The sequence below is a fragment of the Perca fluviatilis genome, chromosome 5 (assembly GCF_010015445.1).
Source record: "Perca fluviatilis chromosome 5, GENO_Pfluv_1.0, whole genome shotgun sequence".
Classification (NCBI taxonomy): domain Eukaryota; kingdom Metazoa; phylum Chordata; class Actinopteri; order Perciformes; family Percidae; genus Perca; species Perca fluviatilis.
Window position 1 is genome coordinate 16,920,486 of NC_053116.1, and position 20,520 is coordinate 16,941,005.

Here is a 20,520-nt window from a genome sequence, read left to right on the forward strand (position 1 = left end):
TGACCTGCCTCCCAGAGACTTTGCCAGGGCTGGTGGTCAGACCGACTCCTGCTCCTTGTGACCAGGCCGGCACCCCTGGCGAACTCTGTTCTGGTTGCCGGGTTGGCTGCCCTCGACGTCCAGTTCGGCCGCCTGAAGGATTCTGCCTTCGTCGCCGGCCGCCTGAAGGCTTCTGCCTTCGCTGCAATCCCCTATTGCCGAGGCCTCTCTCTGTCCCCTGTTGCCGAGGCCTCTCTGTCCCCTGTTGCCGAGGCCTCTCTGTCCCCTGTTCCGAGTGGCCCCTCTCTGTTCCCTGTCCCTAGTGACTTCTCTGTTCCCTGTCCCTAGTGGCCCTCTGTTTCCCCCAGGTCTCTCCCGCCCTCGGTTTCTTTGGATTTTTCTGGACTTTGCCTGTTGAAGCCTCAGGTCTCCCTTTGTTGATTTTGTGTTTCATTAATAAATCCCCGAGCCCCAACCATCTCCTACCTGCCTGCCTCGTCTCTGCGATTGGGTCCTTTAATCTCCTACCACTGCAACACCGGTGACATTGACGTGTGATATGCTATTGTAAAAATATTGATTATAGCCGTTTTTAAGTAAATACTACTGTGAAGTCAAGTCAGCCAGCCAGTGTGTGTAATGGGCAGGCTGATGCCTTCAGTTACCTTCTTGGGCATGTGAGAGAGATTAGTGCAACACAGTTGAACAGCTGGCCAGTGGAATTTAGAAAGATTTTATTTCTGTTCCCCATGAAAAAAATACCCACATGCTCTGACTTTGCATTGCACACACTGTGTTCTACATATTGCTGCACATTTGATGAGTGCACAAAATCAAGTGAATTAAACTAGTGTTTTAATCACATGGGAAGTATTCGTTCATTACCAGACAACCTGAGAAGCCTGCAGAAATGACTTAATGTTGTGGAAGACAAAGCGCGTTGACAACAAGAAGAATTCAGCGGGTATTTGTAATTCAGAGAAACATCTGAGGGGCACAGGGTTTGTGCTGTGTGAAATCATGAGAAACACAGTCATGTACACCTTCGAAGGATCAGAATGCTGGCGGGTTTGTTAAATAATGTAGCAGTTACCAGCTGAATCCTCATAGTCCAGGTGTCTCACAGGATGAATGGGTCCAAATCTTCTCTTAGAGAAACCTGTAATACAGTAGAGTGAACAGCAGTTAGTTTTTAATGAGAAAAATCCAGCCTGGTTTCACAGAATTTCGTGAAATAACAAACCGCATTACGTGGTGGTGGCACGGAATGTGTGAAAATTCTGTGTAGGCACCATGGAAAACGATGCCAATGTAAAGTCAATGGGAAGATGACATAGCATTAAGAGCGACTACAGTAGCGAGTAGTATGAAAGCCTGAAAATCTGTGTAGGGAGGTTGGTTGGGGTGGTGCATGGGTCAGACAACACAGGACTTTTACCCAGGAGCCCGGGGATCGTGTCCCACGTGTCACGTTTCCTAAACCCAACCGCTCCGTTCTTCTTTTCCTAAACCCAACCGTCCCGTTGTTGTCCTGCGTGTCATGGAAATGTAAGCCCACCCACGACCTATGGGGCCGTGTTCATTTCACGGAATTCTGTGAGATCAGGTTGGAAAAATCTTCCCTTTTGGTGTGTATATGCAAACATTTGCTTGTGTAAAATTTGGTAAAATTGCGTTAAGAAAACACAAAATTTCCAAAATAAAGTGCTCCTTAAGACGTCTAAAATGGTAATCATGACCAAAATGTCTGCCTGTTAAGAGAAGACCAAGAAGAATGTGAGGGGGGACAAAAGAGATGAAGAGCTAAAGGAAGATATGGAAACACAGACCGACTCAGAGACAGAATGACAACAGAATGACAGAAAAGGAAATATCGCAGCGGAGAACTGTTTGTGACGATGATTTTAACCACCAACAATTAGGGCATTGGTGAGGTCATAACTCATAGAAAGTGAGAGTCAGTACAGGGAAGACACATGATGACAAAGCGACAGGAGTTGTCATGCAGTGGATGTTGTACTCCAGCCCATCCAACCCCCTCCCTTACATAAGACGCACGCTTGGCTGCAGGCGTAGAAAACAAGGCCTGTCCCCATGCATTGAGCCTTCCTCTTCACTGCTTCTTAACCATGCAGTACACAACAGGAGCAGACAGTGAGCAATATTGAATTATTCAGGCACAGAGAACATTGCAGCAATGGAGGGAGAGAGCTATGTTGACATAAGTCGGTAAACAAAGCAATGATAATTCAAAAAAGGCGAAGTTGGTTATTCATGCAAATTCCCAATGTGTTTCTCTGTGCTGTGTGAAAATGTGTATTATGGTGTTCATTATGTATGTCTGCACACCAGTGATACAAGGTAAACAGGCCTATTTATTCAAGTCCTATACATAAGGTAATTGTACTTTACTTAAAGCTGCACACATCCATATTTGTATGATGACAATGGACCTTTTTCACAGCAGACATTTTGACTTGTCGTAGTAGGAATAGCACAGCTGAAATTGATAACCTTAATGATGGCTCAATTCCATCAAGTGTCCCAGTAATCTATTTCAGTGAGTCAGCATGCACAATAGCACGGCCTCTCCTAAGTGGAATGCAGCCATCCTTAATGGTTTTGAATACAACTGGGCTTTTCCTACAATGACATGTCAACATGTCTGCTGTGAAAAAGGTCTATCGATCAAATTGTATGTGAAAAGTGTTGCTCATTGAAAAAACCATCACAGAATTATCACCTGGCTCCGCAGTTCCCCTTGCACAACTGAGCTTTATAGCATCTTTAAGCCCAATGTTTTAGTTCAGTCTCACCACTCTCATAAACGTAATTTCCAGATGCAGCAGGCAGAGCTAAAAGGATAGGGGATATTGAATTATATTCATCAAATGGACAGAAAATAGCCCTGTTTAGGACTCTCATGCGTTGCTTGGGTTACATTGCTGAATGGTTCATTAAAACTCAGGGAAGCGGCTGTGCACTGCTCTTTAACAGAGGTGGTGTGGTTAACCAGATGTACATTTACCAGACCAACCAGTTAAATCTAAAGGTGACCGTGCCTTTGCCATCAGGGCCCCTCGACTTTGGAACGCTTGAGGAGATAATTATTATAGACCTGATCTTATGTGATGTTGTCTTTTTTATTGCTTTTATTGCTTTTATTCTTTTATTTTTTTTTCTTTATTTTCATTTGACACATTTTTATATTTTTTTATAGAGTCTTTTGTCTTCTTGTTTTCATTGACCCAATTTGGTCTTGCTTTTGTTTGGCCTTACTGTTTGGCTTCCGGTTGTTATATTTCCCTTTGGGTATCCTGCTTTTCCTCTGCTTTGTCTGTCAAATAACTTTGTAAACACTATTTGTAAAAAGGTGCTATATGAATAAAGTTATTATTGTTACTATTTTAATGATGCATTAAAATGCTGCTTACATGTTATTGCATCATTATTAATAATCCAGTGATCCAATTTTGTTTTTCAATTTAAGTAGTATTTTGATAATAAAAAGTAAGAGCACTTTGTGATAGGACTTTTTTGTGAAAGAGTATCTTTACATTTGGATATTGCTACTTCATGGTTCTGAGTACCTTTCCACCACTGATGCACACACAAACACATTCCCTGCTGCCACACTTCCACAAGATTTTTACCCTGATGTATTGTATTAGCAGCCACAAGATTCACATCACCCACAGACGTCAGGCTCGGTTTAAAAATATTTCACTAAACGAGATAATGCATTTGTTTTCCACCTCTACTCATTATTACAGTAGCCCACAGTTCTCAGCCAGTGAGGTGGACATAAAGTTTTATCACAAAGTATGAGTTGTTGAAGTAGCAGTGGGTGGCGGTCTTTGATGTGAATATCCTCACGCATCACATGTTTGATGTTCAGCAGCTAACAGCTGAACCTGAATACTCACTGCCTTCAGTAAATCAACTGTCTAACTTGTCCACTATTTGTTAAAGCAAATAAAATCCAAATGTTCGATTCATTTTTTCTGTTTAGGTTCATGTTCATGAACAGTATGTCCACTAAATTAAACCACACTCCCCACATTTCCTATTTTAATCGCTTTAATCTCACGTGGTGTGAATGACAAATAAGGGACATTTGTGCCTTTGAGGCATCCTTAATGCACCTGATGAGGACTGACAGTTTAATAACTGAAGGTAGAGATATGTGGGACAGGAATGTACAATATGTGATGGATTTTATATTTAGAAAGAAGTGAAAAGAATTCAATTAACTGGAATAGTTGATCTGTCCTGACTTGTGAGTTTTTTTTAATGTAGGCTACTTTCTTTCAGTAATACATAACTGTAGCTACATCTGAGATCAATAGCTGAGATCTTTCACAACAGGCATCAAAAAAGGTGTTTCATGTGTTCTGAGATGCTGCCATAACTCCAGCCCATCAAACATCACATATCCACTTGAACACCACATATCCTCTTGAGACAGACAACCATGTAATTAAACCTAATTCTAAGATTATGTAACAATCAAAAGACAGAAAGGTAGCATGACAAAAACATAAATCCATTCTGAATGGTTTATAATCTAAACTCCATCCTGTGAAGTGCCTTGTTCTTTTCATCAGGAAGAGATGACATGGAGTTGTTTTCTTTTCTGTTTCTTGTTGCTTGCATTTGCTTCCAAACAGAATATTTGTTTTACGTTCACAGTCATTTTTTTGTTTTAATTATCTTTTATGTCTATAATATGCACTCAACGTGTTTTAATGCCTAATTTCCTCAGTTTTAATCAAATTTAAAAAAATGTCCATTTGCTGATTTAAACCTTATTGCAGTTATGATCATAACCACTTCATTGCTCTTTTATTCTATATTTGCTAACAACTGGTAACAGACTGGACCTTTTGGGTAAAATGGTTATTTAGCACACAGGAAGAGATGTTTTTGTATAAAGAGTCTAGGAGTGATACTGTGGCTGACCATGCAAAGGAAATAGTAATAAAACACCCACTAAAGTCAAGCTAGATGCACAGAAGGCCAAGGAGAGAGAAACAAATGATAATACTCAGCAAACCTGCTTAAAAGCAAAGTTATCATCTTTGATCTAAAAATAGATTGAACATCAGCGTGTGATGCGAAGATGAAAAGCACTCAAAGATGTGAGGATTGGACTGATATTAATCATTTGCTTTTCAACTGATTTTGAAGTTTTACTCTCAGCTGAAGTGGGAGTCTTAATATGTGTATTATGCTTTATGGGAGCTTACACAACCCAAATATTTCTCCTCATAGTATTTCTGATAAAAAAAATAATGTGTGCAATTGACAGGCGTTAAAGGACTGATTCGTCATTTGGGGAAATATGCGTAACAATCACCAAGTGAAATCTTATGAAGTGTGGTCTCATTTCTAATATATTCTTAATATTCTGTATATAAAGAAAGAAACATAACAAAAAGTTAATATTCCTACTATTTTTATAATGAAAATGTGCTATCCCATTTATGTTGTATTTATCTAGTTCTGTATATCATTTTTTACTTTATGCCCCTTTTTATTTATTTTTTTACTTGTATTAACTACTTCTTTGTGCTTTTTGTTCTGTTTGCTCTGTTGCCTATTCTTTGACTTGCTGTAATATGTTTTCTTGTGTTGCATTGTCTCTTTGTTGTGGAAAAGATAATAAGAAAAAAATCTGCTTACCTGCACCTCTGAAGCTAACTAACTAGCATGTTACATCTTGTTTGTTTAATCCATGTATGGCGAGTCTGAAATGCCATGAATTTTACTCTGTTGCCACTCTAAGATTAGCAAAGTTGTTTGTCCATTTTATTCATTCAACAGTTTTATTTTTTGGTGAGTAATGATCATAACCTTTAGAGCTGCGCATGATTTGGTTTATTTGAGGATATTAGGAAATTCTGGCAACATAGTTCAAACTGTATTGCTAGGAAATGCAGTACAAAGCAACAAAGCATTCATCACCAAAAGAAAAAGAAAAAAAACAATGAAGGTCTTCAAGACAACAGAGATGACAACAATAGGAGTGAAACAATGAGACATTTCCATGAGATGTGTCAGCCCGTTATTGTGAACACATAGTGAGGATGTTTGGTGGGTGTGAGGATATGGACACTTGTTTTCCAGGAAGTCACAAAGCTGAGCAATTAAAGGAGAATGTTTTTTTTATTTTAATAAGGATATCCTGTGCACACGATCCTGTCATGTGATCGAGGTCACCACGACCTCTTTGAGAGTCTTATTAAATTACCTTTGTTTACTGCCACACATATAGACTTTATTAGATTGATGATTGGTGCATTAAATTAATTTATTTCAACAGAGTGTAAGAAGCAAAGAATCCTGCACATGTGCTGATCATTTGTTCTCACTTTATTAACAAGGTTTTGGTCTTCAGACTAACATCTGGGATTTTTTGGTACTTTCACAGTCAAGCTACGCAAATCTATATGCAACCTTCAACAAAATGTTATGGTGTGCAAGGATTTTCTTGAATTTTTTACCAGCAGGGGATAAGAACATCCTGACCTATAAAGTCCTTATAACCTTAAAGCTGCATTTATTATTTTTTGTGTGTTTGTTTTTTCTCTCCTGGGGACAACAGAACAAGCTGAAAGTATTTTGATTCTATATTTAAGTAAATACCAAAATGTAAAAATAATCCATTACAAGTAAAAGTCCTGCGTTTGAAACCCTACTTAAGTTAAAATGCTAAACTATTATCAGCAAAAGTAAAAGTAAAGGCTTCTCATTGTGGAGAATGGCTCCTGTTAGGGTTATATTATTATTATTATTATTATTATTATTAAACATTATATATACTGTACTATGTGTATGCGTGTACGTATGAACAGAAAGAATGAATAATACTAAACCAAACCCATCCTGCAAAGCTCGCCTGAAATGCATCCAAACCATATTTATTTTATTTCTTCTCTCCCTCTAGCTTTTCTTTTCACCTTCTCCTTTTCTTCATCTGTATTTTCAATGTAATAATTACGTTTTCAACTTTTTTTTAAATTAATTAAATTTTTTTACATGCTGTCCCCTGTTACTTATCTGTGTCCTTTTATGTTTTGTAAACCAATAACATCTGTTGTTGTCTTTGTATTTGTCCTGGAATATGTTCTGACTGCCAGCAGCCTGAGAGGCCTTGTTTTTGATAATAGCCAGACCTTGATGTACAAACAGTTGGCTTCACCAAGCTTTGCACTGTGGCTTTGCACTCTCATTTATTTAACATTTTTGCTTAATTGCTGCCTCTGCTGAGTGTCTTTTTACTTCAAATGACTGCAGTTTGTATCTTTATCATGTGATGCTGTGCACAAAGCCAAACAGACACACACACACGCACACACACACACACACACGCCACCCACACACACACACACACACACACACACACACACACACACACACACACACACACACACACACACACACACACACACACAAATTAAAAGTTGAAGGTTGCTTGTTTGCAATTATGTATCACTGCTGAAGTATGTTTCATATGACATTATTATATATATTTATAATTTCATCGTTCTTTCTCAAGCAAGTCTTTTAGCACACCCTGAAAAGATGCCACACTGCCTTTCACTACACATACTGTTTGTGTGTGTGACAAGTAAACCTCCTTGAATCCTAGTAGTATTTGTAGAGTGAGAACCATAGCCTAGTGTGTAGTTACAGAAGTATGCATTGCACCAGCAAACGTGTGTAAATGAATAAGAAATGATGTAGATTGTCAACAACATGTGTGAGGCGAACAAGTACCAATCAGAGCTTCTTACCGTAATAGTAATAAGACCATCCACATGTACATTAATGTGTGACTGCAGGCCTGCTGTTATTAAATATGCATGGGTCCAGGTGATGGATTGGCACACTTTGTTGCGTCTGAGCAGCAAAGCAAGCACTGTTGTCATGGTTTCTCGTGTGTTCGCCAGATGTTTTCTGTCTTTGTGGAGCACCTGTTTCCTAATAGAGCTCCATGGGAATCGAAGTGCATCTTCACAGGACACAAACCAGATATGTTCACATTATCTCTCTCCTAGCCATAGATTACACACATGCATGCACTCAGCATGTAGTGTAATGCAACTTGATAGGCAAATATAGATCACTGATTAACCTTATTTTACTGTACATGTGATCTTAGTGATCTTGAATAATTGTGTTATTAATGTGTTTATTTCTTCTGGATATACAGACTAATTTCTGTTCACCAGCAGGACTCAATAAGAAGTAGATTTATTTTATTTTATGTAGGCCAGAGACTGAATGAGGTAGCTTTTATTTTTGTGCAGCAAACATAACCACCAAATTTACAATTACAATTACATTTATTTTTATTCATTATTTTTAATTATTTTTATCTTTATTTGGGATATTATGGTTTTCCGCTTGACATGTGATTCTTTTTACCGTATAATCTCCAAGTTTGTACCTTCACACATTTCTTTTGTGAAATGTCATAGTTGGACAAACACAGGTATAAATAATAAAATGAATGAGGGCTCAATCCCATTTAGCTGTTGCAGTTTCAGAGTCCTGATATTGGGCTGGCTCTCCGGCACGGCTTACTTACTGGCACTTTGAAAGAACAGAGTCATTGTTAATGTTATTAGTAACACCTGTGCTTTTTACTACTATGCCACTAAAATGTCTGCTGTTAAAAAGGCCTATTTATTAATTTATGTGATTTTTGTTAAATTTTTTATCTCGTTTTTTTTTTACCTTTCATTCTGTCTTATATATCTATCTTCCTGACGTCTGTGTACCTCCTCACCTTTTTTTGGACACTATTTACTGTACCTGTTTGAAAAAAGGACTGCAACAATCACTGATGCTGCACACTAATGACAACATAAGGCATTTCTGCTTGTTACTCTTGCATTAAAGGATAAGGCTGGTTGTATTCTTTGTTTTTCTTACTGTCACCAAATCCCACAAAGAGACCAAAACCAACAATATCTCAAAATTTCTCAAACTGACCCAAAACTGTCTGTGATACTTAGCCCCAAGACCATTAATTTCTACTGAAGACATATATATTAAAAAAAGAAATGGGTTACAAATATATAGTTTCATTGTTGTTTCATTGTAATACTGCGTTTGTTTCCAGCTGTGGATTACTGTAATACACATTTTGTCCACAACAGAATAACAGCAGCAGCAGGACAGTGTACATGTATGTGAGATTGACTCAAAATAAACTACAGTGCTTATCTTCATTTTAATGATGGGACATCAAGCTGCATCAGGAATATGCATACAGTAAATGGGAACTTCAAAGGACTACTTTGTACTATGCAAACCCAGGAAGTCTAAATTGGATGTAATCTTCTGCCATACATTCTGTCTATGACATAGAAATATAATAAGTGAATGACACACACACGCACATGCACGCACACACACACACACACACACACACACACACACACACACACACACACACACACACACACACACACACACACACACACACACACACACACACACACACTGATGTGTTTTAGGTTCAATGCTGCTCTCTGTTGGTCAGGAGCGATACATCATGTTAACTCCTCCGAAAAGTCTCAAAGAGAAAGAACCATGTAAAAAATGAAAACTGATTTATTCTGATGAATCTGCTGGAAAAAAAAATGTACCCAACTTTATTACTCACAGTGCTCTTGGGGATGGATATCATACGTACACACATAAAATGTGGTTTTACTACATCCTTTGGTCTCAATTTCCACATAGTTGACCTCCTGTTGTGAAGACTGTCCCACATATTTTCATTGTCTCCAGATGGAATCACAGTCTCATCTTCTCTAATTTGGAGTTCATTGGCTTCAAAAACATAACTAAGCATAGAATCAGTGAAATCTTTTTGTACATGTAATTGTATGAAGCAACTCCTTTGAAATAAGCCAAAAACATAACAACACATTTTTGCGGCTCACACCAGCTGGTCATTTTATCTAAAGTTGAGCTTTTGTAGCGTTGTGAGTCAGGCTTGTTTGTTTGAGTGATAACTTCCCTCAAGTCTCATTTCCTGCAAACAACCACTGCTCTGCTTCATATCGTTCTTATCATGATAGACAGCTCACAAATTTAAGATCCTTCCCATGTGAATTTTGCCTCTCATGTGTGTCCTACAGCAGGAACTCATTTGAGGTGTGGTCTGTTGCACCTTAATCAACAGCTGACTCTTTAATAGCCACACTTTAGATTGTTTAATGCACAGGAAGTTATTACTTATGAAGATTTACGTACAGCCAATCAAAGAGTTATGACTTTATGCATGGACCACAAAGAAAATTTCAAGGACACTAAAAACCATATGAAGCTCAAATAAATCATCTTTCAGGATTTCTACATTTCCCATGCCCACCACTGGAGTGGACTCACTGGAAAGGTGGGAGGCCAGGCAGGAGTGACGCATAGGTCCCTCCAGGCAGTGTGGGAAAGAAACTTTAGCCAAGCAGGTCAAGAGTCAGATGTCTGTGAGATTGACCAAAATGTGCTGTCAAAACCAGCCTGTAAGGCCTAGTTGTAGGACAGACTGACAGAGCAGGTATTCTGGCATCTTATTGAGTTAAATGTGTTATCCTAAAGCAGCACTAATCAATATTTTTATATTATCAAAGGATCAAATGACTATGTGTAATGTGAAAGGGATCACTCATAGTGATGAACCCACGGAAATTATCATCCAACAAAGCTTTTCTTAGCCCCTTGCCCCCTAGCCTGGTTTGACGTTTTAATGACAAAGCTCTGATAAGTCCATTGTACGCTACAAGCCCAGCACCAGGCAGCACATTGACAAAGTAAGCGACAAGCTGGTGAACATGGTGGAGCATTAGGCAGCTAAGAAAATCTGTACTTTCTCTCAGGAGTAGGGAAGGGCTTAATTTTGGGTTCAACATTAGGGGGGTTGAGATCTCTAATTATCTAGGAAGGATTTCTGCACGTATTTAAAAAAAACTCATTTTTTTTCTCAAAAAAGAGAAAGCGCCAAAAACTTCAGAAAAGGCACCAAAAACTTTTTTTTTAAACTAAAAAGAAAGGTGACATAAACGTCTAAAAGTTGTCCAAAAAAAGCGTTGAAAAAAGCAACAAAAAACTTAAAAAGGAACAAAAACTTCGGAAAAAGCCCAGTTCTGATTATTGGGACCTATGGGAGTAGGTGTGAAGAAACACAACTCCAAATGAAGGCTAATGTCACTAGCTGTCTGTTGGATGTGTAACATGTAACACATTTGCCACAGGGACAAGGTGATAAAAAAATATTGTGTTTACAGCTTGTTCCACTGTTCCCCAAGAGGCCACAAAAGTTAGTACTTTTATCAGTTATTACCGCTTTAAACCTGCAATTTTTGTTGGACACTTGGTGGCAGCAGCAGCAAGTTGTGAACACAACGTTGACATATCGTCACCTTTTTAAGTTGCTATCTGGCTCCTGGTTAAAGTGATGGTTCGGAGTAATTTCACCCTAGGGTCCTTTGCACCATGACCTCGAGCCAAACACCCCCCCAGAAGCTTTTTTCAGCTGGGTCGAACATTGGGAGAGTTAGCGTAGAGTAGCGTTATCAGCTGAATAGCTTAGCACAGAGGCTAATGGATCCGAAGTGTCTCTTAACATTACCCCTACTAAGGCCGAAAAAATGATACCGCACCAACGTCTACAGTAGTACAAATAGGTTATGCACTCAAAAAAAAACAACAGCATTGAAGTTTGATTTAAAGTTTGTAAGTACACCAGAAGTGTATGTAAATAACACTGAAAAGAGATGCAACAAAATATTTATTAATTTAATGATTAAATAAGGTAATGTCTCCAAACTTACCTCAATTATAACTTGTCTCCTGCTAGTTATTCTACAGCAGTTACTTTAAAAAATAAGTTAAATTAATAAATATTTTTGTTGCATCTCTTTTCGGTGTTGTAATTTGTAGACAGCCCTAAGCACTCTTCTTACAGCAGCAACAACAGCAGAGAGCAGAAGCCAGCAGGCAAGTGTTATTTACATAAACTTCTGGTGTACTTACAAACTTTACAATCCATCGTTTTATGAGTGCATAACCTATTTGTACTACTGTAGACGTTTGGTATCATTTCGGGCATTATTAGTGGGGTAATGTTAAGAGACACTTCGGATCCATTAGCCCCTGCGCTAAGCTATTCAGCTGATAACGCTACTCTACGCTAACTCTCCCAATGTTAGACCCAGGTGAAAAAAGCTTCTGGGGGAGTGTTTGGCTCGAGGTCATGGTGCAAAGGACCCTAGGGTGAAATTACTCCGAACCATCACTTTAAGTCCCTTTTTCTCGCTCCTTTTTGGTCTTTACCAACTCCTGAGGGAAATATCTGACTTTCTTTACCAACTAGTTGCTAACTTTGTCTGTCTGCTGTTTGGTGCTGAGCAGGTAGTGTACAGTGGATTTTAGAGCTTTCTCACTGCAAACAGCAGCCTGCTAAACCAGAACAGTAAAGTTGCAGGCTGAACAGCTAAACAATGAGCTCAAACTCGCTCTAAAGCTCCATAAAGCCGAGGAGAGATACAGATTTAGGTTATGATTCTCTGTAGACAGTGGTGGAAGAAGTATTCAAATCCTTTACGTAAGTAAAAGTACTAATACTACACTATAAAAACATCCTGTTACAGTAAAAGTCCCGCATTAAAAATGTTACTTAAGTAAAAGTATGTATGAAAATGTGTTTAAAGTATTAAAAGTAAAAATACTTAATGCTGAAAAATCCTCACATTTTAGAAACTGGAAACGATTCAAACAGTTCTATGTTTAATCTTGTCTAATCATTTCAGCTGTACTTGTAGGCTGTTATGTTGTTGAGTAGTTTAATTTATAATAAAACATTGTATTTTATAAACTACATGTGTTTTGTGTGCAACAATCTTTATTTGTAAAGTAACTGGTGAAAACTGTCAGATTAATGTAGTGAAGTAAAAAGTACAATATTTCTCTCTGAAATGTAGTGGAGGAGATGTAGAAAGTGGCATGAAAAGAAAGCACTCTAAGTTAAGTACAAGTACCTCAATTAAGTACAGTACTTGAGTAAATGTACTTAGTTACATTCCACCACTGTCTGTAGGTTCATCACTACGAGTGATAAACATTGTTTTCACATTGTCATTTGATGCATTGTTATTATAAAAATATTGATTATAACTGCTTTGAAAAAAATCTGATTTTTTTTAAACAGGTCAAATACAGGTCATCTTAATGCTTTATGTTCCCAAGTGCATACAAGTAAACACTAGCCACTGCACATAAATCATAGAGTTCAAATTATTATTCAATCTTGCTGCAATACAGTGTTGTTGCATTTGTAAGTAATGACTGCCTCTAAATTGTGCGTAACCACTGTATCATTTTTCTCACAGGGAGTATCTTGCCAGATAGACTCTGACCTCTGCTCTGGCTGTCTGAGCTTGTGCCTGACGTGGACCGCCACATATCTCCTGGCTCGACTGGGTGGTCGGTACAGTACCAAAACATGACCCCAACCTGACAGGCCAGATACTGGGATTTCTCCCTGTGGTAAAAAAAAAAACCAGTAAGAAGCAGCACAGAATGACTAGGCATTAAGAATCTTTGAGCCTGAGCATCGCATCAAGAGCTACGGTACGATAACACAGCACACTGCCGATCTCCTGCACTGCACAACACACTCAACATGGGCCCCATCTCCTGCCAATGAAATGTGTCTCATCCTTCCCCTTTTTTGCCTGTTTATATGAGAATCAATACTGAAGTGGTGCACAAGCTGCAGTGAACTTTGCATGAGGAGAGAATTCACGAGCAGATGGTCAACAGAGAGGTGTAAAACCTGTCGGCTTTACAGATAAGGAATCAATGGCTGTGGGAAAAAGAGACAACACAAAATGTTATCAACTGCAGGACAAACTGCAATCCACATTGTTTTATTCAAATTTAAACACGTTTATGAAATCAGCCATTTTTTTTTAAAAACCAGAACATCATGTAATGAAAGGGATACATCAACAGATTAAATAAATTATGTTTTAAAGTACATGTTTGTAGAGCACTGTCTGCAGCAGCTGAGATTTTAAATGACTTGAGTTTAATGAGCAACATCCAACTAATCTGCCCTGACAGCTCAGAGCATCTTTCAATCCCTCTAAAGCTTCTCACAGCCCTGCAGAGAAGGTGTCCATCCTACCAACGTCAGGAATCTCAGGAACCCCTGCTTTCTGTCTTCAATGTTTTTTAAGAGGTCAAAGTTTAGACCTTTCAGTGGGTCTTGCTTATCACAGTGAGGGTTGTGTGACCAAGGCAGAAGGGTAGAGGGGGTTGGAAGGAGGGAAGTAGAACTTGTTTTCAAGTGGTCACCTCCAGCAGAGCTCCCACTCGAGTCAGTGGCCCAAGGGTGAGAGCACAGTGAAGAGGACATGGTATAAAGGGATTTGAGGGTCCAGACAGCAGAGAGAGAGAGAGAGAGCGAGGCAGCTTTTATTTACCCAGATTTAATAAACTTGGAATATTCACAAAACCATCAACTTTACATATACAGCTTTCATCGCTGGTCTTTATTGACCATGGCACCACTGATGAATTACTGCATGTGTTTGGCTGTTCTCTCGTCAGCAGTGACCGCGAGCCATGCCTTAAGAAGGTGAGAACTTTATTCCTTTATATACCTACCTGTTTGGCTTGAAGAAACAAGGACACAGTACAGCAGTGAGGATTTACTGTATAACTGCATTCACATAAGAGAAAAAGTGTGACAGCAAAATAGTGACACTAAACAACGAAACCAATAAGGACAGGAAAATAAATGTGTTTTATTGGTTCATTATAAAAGCTCATGTCTTCAGTATTGGCTTAACATGTGTTTTTGTTCATTTTTCTGGCTAGGCACTGAGAGCAAAGCAGTCTGTGCTCCATTAAAGGCTCATTGTTATACTGGGATGATGACCAGCCATATGCATCAGATATATAGCATTACAAATATACTTCACATAACTTTATAGCATTTCTTCAGTCATCACGCACAGGTCATATAGTTTCTGTCACCTGAAGATGACTTTTGGCATGTGTTTGTCTGTTCTGTTCCAGAATCTCTTTGAAGAAAATGCCATCTATCAGAGAGACACTGAGGGAGATGAGCATTTCTGCAGAGCAGATCTTGACTGAGTTGGCCCAGAAGAGCACAGACGACAAGAAAAACGGGACTGTTCCCACACCTCTTACCAACTACTTGGACGTGAGTGTTGTTTATTATATATTTAAAGGAACATTTCTGTGTTTTTTGTTCTGCCTTCACATATCTAAAGCATCCCTAGTTTCCTTGAAAGGCTCTTGAAAAAGTCAAGTAATTATCTTTATTAGTTATGTGTTTATGAAGCATTTGGTAGGAAATCCAAATGTACTGAGTCAAAAGTAACTGATAAACTTGATGTTGAAGTCTTAAACACAAATACAGACTACTTGAAGGTTAAAGCAGCCATTCAAAAGTCTCTTGGACGAGACTTAAGAGTTTACTCTTCAAGAGTAAAACAGCAGATCCAATCGCCTTTGGATTAATACATACTTAATAATAATATTCTTTGTGCATGAGTCATACGCTGGTATTTACATGGTATTTAATTCCCTCAAATTGAATTTGACATTAAACATTAAAATGGCATAGGAATTAGCTGGTTTAGGAAAGTCAGAAATGTATTTTTTTTTTACTGTTAATCCCTAATAGACTCAGTACTTTGGGGAAATCAGTATCGGCTCTCCGGCCCAGATGTTCAACGTGGTGTTTGACACAGGCTCAGCCAACCTGTGGGTGCCCTCGCAGAGCTGCTCACCTTTCTCCACTGCCTGTTGTAAGTGTCCATGTGGATAACACATACAAGCCGGATAATGACATTTACTTAAAGCTGCAATAATCAATATTTTTATGAACACATGAATCTGCAGCTTCCCTCGATGTTTTATGAAGCTTCATAGCGAGTTTCAGCTCGTTGTTTAGCTGTCCAGCCCTTACTGTAACAGCAACTGTCTGCAACAACTTTACTGTTTTGGATCACTCTCATGGGTCTCATAGTCACATTTTTGGCCATAGCAGGCAGCTGTTTCAACAAAAAAGCTCTAAAAACTGACTGTACATTACCTGCATTACCTGTTATTATAAGTTTAAATAAATTGAGTAAATGCTATTTTCAACTTAATTATATGTCGGAGGAAACATATCTCAATTAAGCTTCCCAGATGCAGGGTATTACAACACATTTTTACAGGGTCAAATGATTTGTGAACTTTTAGACACCCACAACAGGTATGATGCCTCCAAATCTTGGACTTATGTTGAGAATGGAACCGGATTTTCCATCCAGTATGCCTCTGGAAATGTCAGGGGTTTTCTGAGCGAGGATGTGGTCGTGGTGAGTTTGTAATCAATACCCTGTAAAAAGATAAACTAGATTAATTTTTAATGGAAATTGCTGCTTTAATTTCCTCTCACAGACTGCACATCCAACATTTGACCCTCCGCTTTACATGCAGGTGGGTGGTATCCCTGTGGTGCAGGTGTTCGCTGAAGCAACCTCTCTATCTGCCATGCCCTTCATCTTTGCCAAGTTTGATGGTGTTCTGGGGATGGGTTACCCCAACGTGGCCATCGATGGCATCACTCCTGTGTTTGACCGCATCATGTCTCAGCATGTCCTCAAGGAAGAGGTGTTCTCTGTCTACTACAGCAGGTGGGTTGAGTCCACTGACCTTCTCTAGCTCCTGCGTCATTTTGTATGAGTTATCTGTACAGAAGAGAAAACGTAATTTAGATTCATAAGATTGAATTGAATTGGAAGAAAATATATTTAGCTATTAGCAAGAAAGTATAGATTATGCTTTGGTAATTTTGTTTTGACTGAGACAACTATGAGAATTAAAAAGAAAACGTAGCTATTGTCAAGACTTGAATTTGATAAATGAAAAAAAAATAGATAATATTGTCTCTACATTTCTCAAGTAATTAATTCTCAAGTTTTTATCTTGACTATTATTAAATAAATTATATCATATGAGCTGATTTTGGATCTAAGTGAGACAAGAGGGTGTTTTGAGAAAATATTCAATTTATTACGTTCAGTTCTGTCCAGAGAAAAACTGTTGAAAATAGATGATGATGTTTCCCTGGGAAGTTCTGGGGAAAACTGAAGAATGAGAGGTCATAGGGCTACACTTTAGCTGAGGGAGCATGTTACCATAGATGAAAATCACCAAAATCGCAGTTTCAACAGTGACAATGAGAATATGCACAGCAAAAGTGGGTTGATTTATTTATTGTTTTCAGGGACCCAAAACACTCCCCAGGTGGAGAGCTGGTCCTTGGTGGCACAGACCCAAACTACTACACTGGAAACTTTAATTATATGGACACCAGAGAGACGGGCAAATGGGAAGTTACCATGAAAGGGTAAGAATTTTGCCTGTGTGTGTGTGTGTGTGTGTGTGTGTGTGTGTGTGTGTGTGTGCGTGTGCACCATTCAGAAACATGCCTTAATTTCCACCTCTTCTTTTATTCTTTCAGTGTTTCTGTAGGGATGGAGATTATGTTTTGTGCAGAGGGCTGCACAGCTGTGATTGACACCGGCTCCTCCTACATCACAGGCCCAGCCTCCTCTGTGTCCGTGCTGATGCAAACCATCGGAGCACAGCTGGATGAAAGTGGAGTACGTTTTCACACACGCAACATGGTTTCCCACAAAAATGTTTGTCTGTAAAAAAAAAATAATAATAATAATAATTCATGACCTGTCATCACCCTTTCATGTGTGTTGTTCATCAGTACAAAGTCAACTGCAACACTGTCAAGTCGTTGCCCAGTGTGACTTTCCACCTGGGTGGCCAAGAATACTCACTCACTCAGGAGGATTACATCTTATGGGTAAGCAGGATAATGAATACTGAATCATTTTTATTAACATGCAGTGGTAGAACGCAATCAAGTACACTTACTCAAGTACTCCACCTACTTTGTTTTTACAAGCAAATCATATGATCCACTTACAAAATATGTTGTAATAACAAACAGGTTTCCGGTAATGTGGCTGATTAGACCTGCTCAAGTTGCTACATATGCTGGGATTTATATAGGATCACTTTTCACCGATAAGAATGATATTATCCTACTTGTAGTTGCATACATTTTTTTTGAAAGGACCCTGGGGGGTAAAAGAGGACATCATCACTATGGATACTTTGTAGAGATTTTGCTGATAATACTTATGTACTTTTACTCAAGTAGAATGTTGAATGGAGGACTTTTACTTGTAACAAATTATATTTACATTGTGGTGTTGCTACTTTTACTTATATAAAGGATCTGAGAGCTCTAAATATGTTACTGTTATAGCGGTTTACAATGGTGGAATATAAGTTACTCAAGTACTATACTTAAAGGTGCAGTAGGTAAGACTTATAAAACTAACTTTCTAGCATATTTGCTGAAACTGACCCTATGTTTGAGTAGAACTACATGAAGCAGGTAATTTAAAAAAAATCCGGCTCTTCTGGCACCACCTACAGCCTGTAGTGCGATTTGCAAAAATCCACCGCTCCCTGTTCAGATGCACCAATCAGGGCCAGGGGGGGTGTCTAACTGCGTGTCAATCACTGCTCATGCACACGCATTCATTCTCCCCTGTGGGGGGAGGGGCTTTGGAGACCATTTGGGCTTTAGCAGAGAGGGACTGAGAAGTTTTTGGCTAAGTCCTGGATCTTCACAATCCTAACTACAGCACCTTTAAGTACATATTTGAGGTACTTGTACTTTACTTCAGTATTTCTATTTTCTGCTACTTATACTTCTACTCCACTACATTTCAGATGGAAATATTGTATTAATCTCTTACAGATGCCGTTACTTTGTTTTTACGAGCAAACCATATGATCAGCCTATAAAACATGTTGTCATATAGTACCACACAAGTGTTTTGAATTATGTGGCAGATTAGACATGCGCAAGTTGCTATGTACATTTGCGGGAAATGTATATAGGATCACTATGTACTGATAAGAATGAGTGATAGTTGTAGTTGTATAAGATTTAAAAAAGGAAAAGTCTCAGGACCCAGGGGGGCTGAATGAGGGTGTTATTCATATACTTTTACGTGTGATAGTTTATAGTACATTTTGTTGGAAATATTTTCTTTACTTTTACTGATAATATGTTACTGTTATGGTTTGGCTTATGATGAAATTGACTTTTCTTTGTGGCTCCAGCAATCACACATTGAAGGGGACGTCTGCACTGTCACCTTCAGGGCCTTGGATGTGCCGCCCCCTACAGGTCCCATCTGGATTTTGGGAGCCAACTTCATTGCCCGCTACTACACAGAGTTTGACCGTCGCAATAATCGGATAGGGTTTGCTACAGCAGTCTGATGGAAAGTTAAACGTCAGCCATGTTTCTCTGTTTTCTTTTTCTCTATCTTTGCTGCCATCTCCTCTTTGTCTAGTCCTCCCTTTAGTTGCTTTTAAGACAATTTGTGTTTTGGCTATAAAAATGTTGTGCACATTCAGGAATATCCAAAGCCCATTTTTTGCAAATCCTACTTTCTAATATTTTTGCACCAGTTGCACTGAACACCTTATAAGCAGTGTGTGTGTGTGTGTGTGTGTGTGTGTGTGTGTGTGTGTGTGTGTGTGTGTGTGCGTGCATGAGAGAGACTCTACTGATAATTATCATAATGCAACAGTAGAAATCTATACCTGTATGTACTTACGTAACAAGAATAAACTTGTTTACTTGTTTAAAGGGATACACCACCATTTGTTGAAATAGGGCTTATCACGGTCTCCCCTAGCTGTAGATAGGTGAGCCAATGCATTTTTTGTGCATGCATTGTATTAGTCCGGTGCAACACCGGCAGCGCCGCCACTAGTTAGCTTAGCGTAGTGAATGGAATCCTATGTTGCCGGTTAGCATGTTGTGAGTAAAAGTGAGCCAACAAAAGACAAAAAAACAACCTAATTACTTGCACTGAGACAAAAAATGCGTTGGCCCACCTATCTACAGCCAGGGTAGACCGTGATAAGCCCTATTTCAACAAACAGTGGCGTATTCCTTTAACAAATACCACCCCACCCCACCCCACCCCCCCACATGCTTACATTTATTGGATTATTATTATTTTCAATTTGGAGCCTAATCCATGAGTAAAGGGAGCCAAAGTGTTGAGGTTAAATGCAACCACAGCTAAGTAATAGACAGAGTTGCTTCTGTTTGCTTTTTCCCTCCGAAAATAAAGTTTGTTGTTAAATACGTTACCTGAATCTTTTTCTTTCTTAACCATCGTCTTCATGAGAGAACACCAGCTGACATGCTGCTGCAACTTTATTTCTACTTAAAATGACTGTTTCTTATTAGACGCTTACGCCCTTAGGCAAAATCTACACAGACAACCGGCCGGCCAGTCAACACAAATGCATGACAGTTCACGTTAGTTGGTACGTTACACACGCACGCACACACACACACACACACACACACACACACACACA

The 20,520-nt window shown here is 38.9% G+C and overlaps 1 protein-coding gene across 1 annotated transcript; it reads left to right on the forward strand.

Annotated features, from left to right (window-relative positions):
• The first annotated feature begins 14,391 nt into the window (after positions 1-14,391).
• ren (renin) lies at positions 14,392-19,797 on the forward strand. The gene is made up of 9 exons (XM_039801159.1): positions 14,392-14,638; positions 15,082-15,229; positions 15,716-15,839; positions 16,279-16,397; positions 16,519-16,715; positions 17,309-17,431; positions 17,546-17,687; positions 17,804-17,902; positions 19,240-19,797. The coding sequence occupies exons 1-9, from the start codon at positions 14,562-14,564 to the stop codon at positions 19,399-19,401; spliced, it is 1,191 nt and encodes a 396-aa protein (XP_039657093.1). The 5' UTR covers positions 14,392-14,561; the 3' UTR covers positions 19,402-19,797.
• Positions 19,798-20,520: the final 723 nt, after the last annotated feature.